We start from the raw sequence: 11,616 nt of genomic DNA on the forward strand, positions 1-11,616 counted from the left end.
ATCTGGTTCAACCTAGCTAATTCCAGCTAATCGGATAATGAATTAGTTAGGTGGATCCAAACGGGATCTAACAATCATTATTTTTTTGCTTGTGGACCATAATCCTCATATTCTTCACTCTTCAAGTGGCAATTGGTGAATTTATTGTCTTTGCCCTTTGGCTATATATAACCGGCCCCTAAAATGAGTGGTTGTAATATAATTTACTGTATATTACAAGTTTAGGGATATAGACACACAAATATAGCTTGTTGAGGACCTATGTTATCCTCACGTAAGTTGAAAGAACGCTGGTGCGTTCATTTTACTCTTTATAAACATTTTACTCTGTTTTTTTTCGGTTGTAGCCTCTTGTGAGATCAAAGCTGGGCACTTTTTCCATTATCTAAAAGATGTACACGACCTATGATTAATTATTTTCTCAAATTAAAGATGCTCTTAGATATAACTAAGAGGCAACGTCCATTCTCTCATTTGTCTCTCTCACGTAACACTCCTGACCGTGTAGAAGATGACTAAGGTGGCATGTTGCGCATGCTCTTATTAGCTTTTTTTTTGTGTATCCTTAGTGCTAAACTAATCATTAGATCTCCAAAAATATCAATATATATTTTGGAAATAAATTCTTTTACTTAAAACATGTTTAGTGAGATTGAATATTTATATGCAAAAAGGTTCTTTTAACTGAGTGTTCAGCCTGGATTCTTCGAGCTATCATACTATATTAGCCTAGGGGTTACACTTTTTTAACCATAGGTATTCTACATGTAGCAGTATGGGCTATTGAAGCATGGGGATTCTATTGGGTGATGGCATATGCAAGAAAGGCATCTCTTTAACTTAACCTTTTCTGGTATGCCAAGAAACGTATACATAAAAGGACACGCATGCAACCAGACTGCAATATCTCTGAAGGAACGCTTAGTATCACTCTGCATGCACTCGAAAGGAAGGAATAGCTCAATGCGTTGCTGGGGACCTCTATAAATTAAGACTAGCTGTTCAGAAGTTGATGGAGTTCCTTGGGCATTTGGATCAAACTAGAGAAAGCATTATTAATCATTATATTGCAAGGTAAGCACAAGTACTTATGAATCACTTCCTCTGATGCTTCCTTCCGAAAAGAAATATTTTTTTTTACATAAGGCTAATTTATAACCATACAACAAAAGAAGTCTACAGTAACACTAGCATGATGTAGATTACATATCAATATCACGTATTTCGTTCTATTCATGCATGCTTCATTGCTATACAGGAAAGAAAGCAAAAACAGAAATATATAGCACGGATTGATTGATGATCGGAGTGTACTTATGCTTGACTCTTCTACAACCAAGAAGTAAGTGATGATTGACTCATCCTAAAATATAAATCACTCCTACTTATGCTTGTCAAACATATGAAACATAAGTTTGTCCCTTTTTTTATGTTTCCTATAAATGTAAATAGGTCCGAAAGAAATAAGTATGCATAGGTTCAAAGGTTATAGTTGTATGCTCATCGGCCCCTAAGCCCTTGTTCGTTTCATCCCTAAACCATGGGGATTGAGGGGATTGGAGGGGCTTGAAGAAAATTTTGACTTGTACGGGATTTAATCCCCCTCAATCCATCCCATTCTCCTTAGTTCTGAGAGATAACGGCATAAATGATGTAATAATATTTCAAACAATTGTTGTAATAAACATATCAGTTGCTTTGAAAAGTTCTATAATATTAGATACCCCGTCATCCTTTGTTGATTAATCTATTTCAGATTAGCTAGAATGGTACATCTAAAACCTTCAGTTATTGCGTATGATGTAAACATATATAGGTAAAATCCTAGTTTACCATCATTATTATTCACTAGGGGGCAAATTGTTTTTTTAATAAAAAAAGCTGCCATCTTTCAGTAGAAAATAACAGAGTTCTTGTTGTTTGTGCATGGAGCTAAGATCATATATTTCTATCGCAAAGAATTTTGTTATTTTAATATTTAGTAGTGGAGCTATATTAATCTATATATATGGGGACTCATATATAGTAGTGTCTCTCTCTCTCTCTCTCTCTCTCTATATATATATATATATATATATATATATATATATATATATATATATATAACAAATTTTTTTATAGGGAACCAATTTTACTATTACTAATTGGAGGCTCCTTTTGAAGCCTCCATACGAAACACCTAAATCATAGGTGGACATTTAAAAAATAGAAATCTTAGAAATTCTCAAAAAAATCTAAAACATCCGACCATCAATCTGATAACTCTAATCATAATAGTCATTAGATCTATTATCTTTTCTAATAAATTATACATCTGTGATTATGAAAATAGACTACAGTAACACTCTAAACATGAATATAAATTACTCACCTCTGCTATTATAAAAATAATTCAAATAACCCCCTAAATTTGCTTATAAATTATCCAATTATATTATTATTAAAAGGTAAAGTAACCCCTAAATCTTAATATAAATTATATAATTTTGAAAAAAATTAAAGTGCACCAATATAAAATTCTAAATTACTATTTTCATCATTATTAATATATTATTTATGTTATTGTATATATAAAAATTCTACCCACGATATGTCTCGCCGTGTATTCATATATGATGGAAGAGATAAGAATATGAATTCACAAATAAATGGTTCAATTAAATATGTATCAATCATCAATGGAGGTGTGATGCAAAATACAATATATTGCAACTATATATTTTAGAGTATGTGTTAGAATATCTATATATAGTATATAGATGGCACCCACTAAAGTCATTAACCCTATTTCAACATGCAAGCTATTCACATCATATAGGAACCCATTATATTAGACGCCACATCGTCATCCACTAGGACCATCTATTATGTCTTCCACCGATTTTCTATGACTAATAACATCCATGCAAAAGAATGTTGCCATGCAATCACCTTAGTGTTTCTACTTTAAAATTTCACCTTAATTCAAAACTCAACATTCGGTCATCCGGATTCCGATTAGGACTCTGAAGGATCAAGGATGATTGTTTGCTTTAGTAGAGAATAGAGATTCCCCCGTGCGGGTGCACGGGTTGATAAGTTAGTTAAGCTAATCATTTTATACATTGTTGTGAAAACAGGTGGTCCTAGCTAGACATATATAGGTTGTGCAATATATATAATGGAGAATAACTTGGTGAAGCTCTTTAATGACTGGGAAATTCAGCTGCTAGTGCTTCTAAGTTTCGCAATACAAATATTCCTCTTCTTTACCGGTGGGCTACGCCTGTATGGCACCAACGTACTCATTAGTCTGTCCATTTGGATAGCTTATTTGGGAGCAGACACGGTAGCAGTTTATGCCCTTGGCTACCTGTCAAGGCAAGAGGAGGATGCCCACAGCTTGGCTTTCTTCTGGGCACCCTTCCTCCTCATCCATCTTGGAGGACAGGACACGATCACCGCATTTGCCCTGGAGGACAACAACCTGTGGCTGAGGCATCTGTTGAATTTGGTGGTTCAGGTTATCCTTGCTGTGTATGTTTTCTGGAAGTCCATGTCCATCAGAAGACGACACAGCGTGGCGCTTCTAGTTTCAGGCGCATTTGTGTTTGTAGTGGGAGTAATCAAGTATGGAGAAAGGATATGGTCTCTCAGGTGTGCCCGGTTTGAAAGCCTGGAGGAGTCTTCTGGATGGGAGTACGAGCGTGCTCGGGCACAGGTAGCGTTTGCTTCAATGATGGAGGCTGAAAGCTCAGGGTTTGGCTTTGAGGATGATGACTCCCCTCCTGTGCAAGAAGAGACAACAAACGACGACGACGACCACCACCATGCTGCTGCTGATGACTACGGCAGCACTCTTTTGGACGCTTTAGTTCGAATGCCACTAGTTTTTTCTATTTTTGTCTCTCGTGCATCAGTGATGTTTCACGGAAGTATATCCCTAGATACACATTTGTCGCATTTGGAGAAGTCGCAGAGGCTCAAGTCGCTGGAGATTTGTCTTGGCCTAATGTACGATGATCTCTACACCAAGGCTCTTGGGCTTAGAACACTGAGAGGTGTTGTGCTTCGGTGCGTCTCTCTGGTATGTGCACTGGTTGCTTTCGTGGTGTTCGTCGCATGCGACAGGAGAAGGTATGGCACAGTTGACACAGCAATCACCTACTCATTATTCATTGGATGCCTTCTCCTGGAAGTATGTGGCTTGGTTAGGCTCATGGCATCACCATGGACATGGGCGTGCACATGGGCATTGCAGAAGGTTCTTAAGCTTCGCGTCAAGCTCAACGAGTTCAGCTGGTTTCTTCTTTCCAGTGACCTCACTGGGTGGTCGCAGAAAAGGCCACTGTGGTCCAATGCAATGGGACAGTACAACTTCTATGGTTGGTTGACAGGCAGGGGCAGTGATAGGCAAGACAAACAACCAAGGTACTCTTTCAGCCAGCGATGCATGGCCCTGGTCAGGAGGTTGGCAACATTACTTGGCCTTGGAAAGGAGAAAATATTTTTCATAAGCAAGCTATTGGACACAGAGCATGTCAAGGTGGATGGGTTGCTAGAATGTCTGGTAGACGGGGTCGATCGCTTCGTATTCCCGTTCGCATACCGAAGCAGAGAATTACCAAATCTTGGCGCTATTTTTAGAGACCCGCGGTTCTTGGACGTCGGTTTTGGTAGTACTATCCTCAGTATGCATGTGCTGACGGAGCAACTCCTGTGTAAATCTGCCCAGCACCCGGACGTGGAGGCAAATGCTGCTGCTGCTGCTGCTGCAGCAGCTCATACTAGTAGTATTAATCTTTTGATGGAGGAGTGCAGGAAACTGTCCCGCTATATGATATACCTCATCGTTGCTTGCCCTTCCCTGCTACCTCTTCAAGACAGCTCGGTAGCGATGCTAGAACAGTGGCAACAGCATCAAGGTCAGATTTGGCTGCGGGAACAGCATAATACGGCAAACCCTATCGAAGAATTGGTAACCCCACTCCGGCTAGACAAGGAGACACTAGAGGAGATCAAGGAGGTGTGGATACGGCTCATCATCTATGCCGCCAGCAAGTCAGAGCCTGAACAGCACGCGGCGCAGCTGGCCAGAGGAGGAGAGCTCCTCACCTTCGTCTGGCTGCAGCTGCGCCTCAATCTATTTGGTACATCCAGCAGGATAGAGCTCACTAACAAGCCTTCCATCTACGAAACCTTCTACGCCCTGCATTTACCGTCTGAACGTTCGGACTCTGCTCCTACCTAGGAGCTTCTTACTGTGTGTTGACTTCACCTATCCGGGTAATGTAACACCCGTTACTAGTCTTCTCCTGCTTATTTAAATCAAGAGTTTTTTTATAACCAATTACTCTATTCTAATTAACGTCTACATATCTAACTGTTTGTTTCCGGCTTATGGCGCACAGGAGATAAAGAGTGGGGCGCGGGATCAGACTCCACGCAGCTTCATCTGATGACATGCATCGATCCTACACAAATCATATAGGAGTAGTATGAAATGGATCTTTCTTTATTCCTGTAACTGAAAGTATGTTTTACAGTCTATGTAACATTCATCTGTTGTTGTACAGATGACAATATATCTGTGATCTTGTAAAATACTATAAACAAAATTTGCTATAGGATACTGAAAGTGATATCGACGTGTGGCCAGCAGACACGGAACAAAGTTCAAATTGCTTGTAAACACTTTTGTTCTTGATAAATTTCTTGAGGGCAGCTTTAGCGTCACTACCAGAAACAGCTGATTTGCCGTGTGCCCGAGTTGTAGGAGACGTGTGTTAACTCCCATAAGAGATGTGGTTTACTTGCGTCTCCAAATTTGCGTCTCCGATGTGAAGCAAGAGGAGACGCAGTTAACCGCGTCTCCTATAAAGACCAGATAGGAGACGCGGGTGAAACAAGTCTCCACCAAGGGTAAACAAGTGTCTCTCATACCAGATATAGGAGACGCGTCTAACCGCGTCTCCTAAATTTTTTATACAATGTCTCCACTAAATTGTGTCGCAGATGCGGAACAACAATCCGCGTCTCCACTAACTGTTTATGTTGGAGACATGTTCCTGAATCCGCGTCTCCTAAGAGGGAGCTTATAGGAGACCCTGGTATATCGCGTCTCCTAACTTTGTCATTCCCCGTCTCATGTTTTAGATATAAGAGGCGTGGCTTGTATACCAGTGTCTCCTTTAAAGGCTGATATGGCAGACTCTGTTTGTAAACATGTGTCTCCTTTGTGTGTTTTTATAGGAGACGTTGCTTTTGTCCACGTGTCTTCTTTTATGCCTGTTATAGGAGACGCTGGTTATTACCATTCCGCGTCACGTGGCCATTGCGTCTGTCTCACAGATTTAGCACACACATACATACAAATTCCCAGCTAATAGATAGGCTCGAACATTACAGGCAGAAGATTAAGCATTCAACATTCAGATATCACAAGTTCAACATTCAACATGCAGTTACAAGATCAACATTCCATGAGTTACAAGACCATCAACATTTTCACAAGAACCAATTTTGCAGTGTTGTCAGCTCATCTAAGACCATGAAAACAAGTTCGTCTAAGCGTGATTAGGCGCAGGATTATTGCAGTGGAACTCTCCCTTCTTCGAGATCACCTGATCCATGATGAAGGATGATAACATTTCTTGAATGGGGTGCAATTCATCATCGCTGAGGGGGGTTGTTAGCACTTCGAACTCCTGATTTGGAAGAACAAAGTCAGCAAGGAATTAGCAACTTGCAGAGATAAAATAGCCATCATAGAGTATATTTGACCACCATTAAGCCTCTCAAAGCCAAAAAAAGGAAAAGGAGCCATCCAAACTAATGCAACCCTAACTATTTGCTCAAAAAGTAGCAGAATTCAAAAAAAACTAATCTCCAACAGGCCAACATGCCCACATAATACAACTATCATGTCAGTCATGCCATTTTTAAGAATAACCATCTATATTTCAGTTCTAAGGCATGGAAAAAAGGAGCCATCACTTGGGAGATATACCTCAGGGTCATCGGCCATATTTAGTAATTCCATTGTTTTGACCATGTGATGGACGACATAGAAGCCACATACGTTGCCGGGAGGTTGCTGGTGGCACTGCAAAAAAAGGTATAAATAGACCAAATAAAAATAGTGAGAAGACAGAAACTACACAGCTTCATTACTAGCTTTCACAACAATGTATACCATACCTAGAACTTTGTGACATGTTCCAAGCTCCGGCTGCAGTCCATCTTCTTCAGTGTGAAGTATGAAATAAAAGCCCTACAAGAACACAGTCACACAGCCATGGAACATTATTGTTAGGGTATATAGATTATTTTGGAAATTAGTTGAAGGTTATGGAAGAACTCACTCATTAATGACCTCTTCAATCACACTATAATCACGCGCCTTGGACCTTTCAGAATCAAAGTACAAAGCTTTGTTCCACTTTGGAATGATAACCACTAGAATCCAGTGGTCACCTGTGTTATGTGCAAACATTATAAGTTTCTTCCTAGCAAATTTGTACAAGGCCTTTCCCAAATACTCCACCACATAAGATCGATCTTGATTCATGGTACTCATGCTCATCAGCTCCGGATCGAGGAAGCCCACGGGCACGGACTTTTCCCTTGTTTCCACAATCATGGACCTAGTTAAGAAAAAATTAGTGCCAAGACAACAAATGAACAAATGAACTAAAAATTTGTGAGAATCATATTAGAGTAACTTACAGCGTGAAGCAGTGGAGTAAAGACACATCCAGCCCATCGAGATTGAAGAGGTCATACAAGTCATTAAAACACAGAAGAAAATATTTGTTGCTATCTGATCGCTGAAAATGGATACGCTTGTACTGGACCACTACATCTATCTGTTTTGCCACACAACCTTTCATATAGTACTTATGGAGTGCCTTGGTTGTAGGTCTGGCGCTCTCAAGTTGAGCAGCTGTCAACATTGGCTGTCCATATTTGTAATGTGGGTTGGACTTAGTCCATGCCGATGCTATACCTTTCTGCTTAGGCTGCTTCTTATTCTGAGTCATTTTCTTGTTCTCTGCCCTACTGTTGGCAGCAACCTTCTTTTCTGCACTAGATGCATTTCTTGCTGCACTCTTGGCTACAGCAGTGTTGGGAGCACTCTGGCAGCAACCTTCTTTTCTGCACTAGCTGCATTTCCTGCTGCACTCTTGGTTGTAGCAGTGTTGGGAGCACTCTTGGCAGCCACATTATTGTTTACACGTACTAGCTGCGTCAGTCTTGGGAGCACTCTTGGTTGCAGCAGCGATCAGATCAGTCTTGGGAGAACCAGCAGGTTCATCAGTTTCCTTTGAAGGCACAATGGTCTTGGCTGCATCTGATGTACTCTTTTTGTTTTTCTTGGCCACAGTTTGTGAAGAAAATTTCTTTGACCTAAGCACAATATAACGCTGGTGCCACTATATCCTTTGGAAGACAGCTTCTCCAAGAGTCGAGATCTCATCATTAGGAGCGAATGGAAGCACAATATCAGGCCACTCGGCTACAAACTCCACTTTGACCACTGCACATTCTACATTAATCGGAACTGTATGTAACTCAAATTGTCTTGGATAAACCGTACCCCATTCAACCTCAGCTCGGTGACCACAAACATTATTCATTAGGGCACATGGTGTGGGCTCACTCAAGCCACTTATAATATCACGGTCCTGATCTGTGTCCATCCGCTTTGGAATTTCATCTTCATGTTCATTTCCATCTTCATCTTTATTGTCTGAAGGACCACCATTATGGTATTTAGCTAAAGGCTCAGAGGCAGACGCACAGCTGCTCCTTCATCCGGGTGCGGGGCTTGTGTTCCTGGAAAGTGGCACAATCTGTGAGCCCTGTGATGCAAGCATGGATAGGATGCCTATTGACGCTCACTAACGATCATTTTCAGGTGTCAACTTGATCAGAAAATTATGAGAGTTTGCATTTCTTACACGCATTTTTATCCGAATAAACTCCTAAACCGCACTTCACCTCCTAGAAAATGCAAGATGTGTTTTTGAGCTAAAATGCAGGTTGCAACCACACTTTGGCCCGACATAAAATCACAGCAAACATCAGAGCACCGATTTAGGCTCAAATGGACCAAAAGTGGCTCCAGCTCAGACAAGCCAAGACAAGTCGAGACCAATGTGGAGCAGACAAGGAGGCCCAAGACAGCTTGCTGGACGAAGCTAGGGGCGGTTGGCGCCCTTGGGCCGTCAGCCGACCACCCTGGTCGGCCGACCAGGCTTGTGGGCCCCACCGCCTCAATTTCTCCACGTGTCGCCTCCTCATAGGTCCCTTAGGTCGGTTTCATGAGTCTCACCCGTGGCTCCCTGCTATAAATACAAGGGGGAGGGGTAGAGATTAGAACACACACACACACACACACACACACACACCACACTCACCTCTCTTCTCAAGTCCATCTTGTGTAGTCTATAGGCTTAGTGGAGTTTAGGAGGAGTTTAGTAGTCATCGAGTCGCCGGAGTTGCTCGGGAGTTCTGGTATGGGTTCATCTCTAGTCCTCTCTTGTAATATTCAGTCGTTTGTAATAGAATTAGACTATAGTTACTGATATCTACTCGAAGTATGTTCTGAGTTATCGGATATATGCTTCTTGATCTGGTTGCGTTATCATTTGATGCTTGCATTGCATAATCGCCCTGTGCTTGCGATGGTTAATATATCGGCCTTAGAACTCTATCAACTGCTCTAGTATTCGTTTGTTTGCTCTAGTATGATGTCTGTCCATCCGGAGGATCGGGGCTCCGCGCGGGATACTAGAGTATCGCTTAATAGTGTAGACATGGTGTCTAGATTAGCTAAGTGTTGCTGGATGTCAACTATACCCACGATTTGTAGAGGTAGCCGGCAGGTGGTGACAGCCCTGTTCGAGCCCTAGTAATCCTCCACGTTCGGTATGGGGGGTAGGAGGTACATAAAGCCGCCGGGCTGTACGGGCTCCTCTCGTTGCTTCGATAGCGATCTCCCTGTTGTGTAGTTTAATCTCTGACGATCTAGCCATAAGATAGCATAGATATAGCTAGCCTAGCACAGTTGACTCGAGCTCTAACTTCTGCCTTCCTCCCAGCCTATAACATCTTCTTTTGTTTTATTTATCTTGAGGGTAGTTGTGTGTGTGTCACACTACCTCCTACCATGTTATATATCTTACTCCTATTTATACACTTGAATATCCAATCGAGATAAAGTTCATCAACTAGTCTATATCTCTTCATTCACCGCCTTCTCTGCGGAAATATAAATGACACCCCGGTATACTCCCGGTTAAAATGCTACAACGGTATTCCGTGCGCTTGCGGATTTATTCGTAGTTCATGAAATACCTGCCACCTCAATTGGCGTCTGCGGCCGTCATCGCTGTTTTCCGGTGGTGACGTTTGTAGGTGCCAACAATGTCCTTGGTCAGCTCAACCCTGAGTTCTTCCTTCATTGTCTGCAAGTCTACTGAGCGGATCTTTCTTCTTTTCCTATACATATCCGAGTGCCCAGGCCATGCTTCCTTCTAGCCATTGTAGCTGGAGACACCCCGCACGCGTCTAGGTTGCTCGGGGCCCAAGCATTGAGTAAGCACATCATTCTCCCTGATCCAAGTGAGACCTGAAGATTCTGCATTTGCTTGTTTTTCTTTGATTTCTTCTGAAAGTATCTTAGTTGCCTCTGTCTTCCACTCAATAGTTGCAACACCTTCTGATATCACCAGCTTACTCCTTGCTCACAGCCAATTCCTAGTTCGACCTTCAGGGTACTCCTCATATGGATTGGGGATCCCTAGAGCAGCCAACTTTGTGTCATCTTCACCCCATTGTGCTTGCATCCCTTCATAACCGTATGGACCCATGCAGTGCTCGTGCTTGTACTGTTCTCGAAGCAACTTGTATCTTTCACTCAATCTTTTGGCTTCTTCAAATTCTGTCATCTGGACAAACTCTTTCCAGTCTTCTGGTTCGATATATGGGTGCTTCTGAAATGGAGTCAGTCTTTTCTTGATAAAATGTGTCTTAAGTTTGCTTTTGTGGGTTCTCCATGCCTTGGCTGTTAACTTCATGACCTGCCTAAACCCAAATGGCTTCATCTCTGGCGGGACCTCCAAAAAAGGCTACACACATTTATCGAACAAAAACCACTTCTATTTGTCACTTAGGGATTTGAAACCTGGCATAACTAGAGATAGCCTCTGTCTTGCAATGAGACCAGCCAGCGTCCGTAACCTCAACTTCTGGTTCCTTTCTGTTGGCATCCCCCCTCGATCAATTCCAGTTACTAAAATCATGTCCTTTGGCCATTTTGTTGATGTCTTAGCTCTCTTCTGTTGACCCGCAGTCCCATCACATGGCAAATCTTCTTCATTGCTGTTGCAAACATCAGCTTCCTCTTCATCTGTTTCAGCACTGTCATCACCAGAATTTGTCCATTCATCGGATGAGGCCTGTTAATTACATTCAGGATATCAAATTAGACCAGCAACATAATATTAAGAAGCTCCAGTAACTTATGCAGATTTGGACTAGCAACATAATATTAGACTAGCAACATACCATTTTGACAAGTAGAGGTCTGCTGATTTGGCGGTTGATGCAGAAATTGTTCAACTTCAACAA

General features: G+C 41.8%; 1 protein-coding gene across 2 annotated transcripts; it reads left to right on the forward strand.

Annotated features, from left to right (window-relative positions):
* The first annotated feature begins 904 nt into the window (after positions 1-904).
* LOC120703186 lies at positions 905-5,621 on the forward strand. 2 transcript variants are annotated; one of them, XM_039987200.1, is made up of 4 exons: positions 905-1,074; positions 1,259-1,342; positions 3,120-5,265; positions 5,391-5,621. In XM_039987200.1, the coding sequence occupies exon 3, from the start codon at positions 3,161-3,163 to the stop codon at positions 5,228-5,230; it is 2,070 nt and encodes a 689-aa protein (XP_039843134.1). In that variant the 5' UTR covers positions 905-1,074; positions 1,259-1,342; positions 3,120-3,160; the 3' UTR covers positions 5,231-5,265; positions 5,391-5,621. The 2 variants fall into 2 exon arrangements, 1 of the variants encoding a protein (XP_039843134.1); XR_005686830.1 differs by lacking the exon at positions 3,120-5,265.
* Positions 5,622-11,616: the final 5,995 nt, after the last annotated feature.

The sequence above is a fragment of the Panicum virgatum genome, chromosome 1K, assembly GCF_016808335.1.
Source record: "Panicum virgatum strain AP13 chromosome 1K, P.virgatum_v5, whole genome shotgun sequence".
NCBI classification, from domain to species: domain Eukaryota; kingdom Viridiplantae; phylum Streptophyta; class Magnoliopsida; order Poales; family Poaceae; genus Panicum; species Panicum virgatum.

Excerpts from the sequence above, each read along its gene's own strand:
- LOC120703186 (XM_039987200.1), top strand. The coding sequence starts at position 3,161 with ATGGAGAATAACTTGGTGAAGCTCTTTAATGACTGGGAAATTCAGCTG.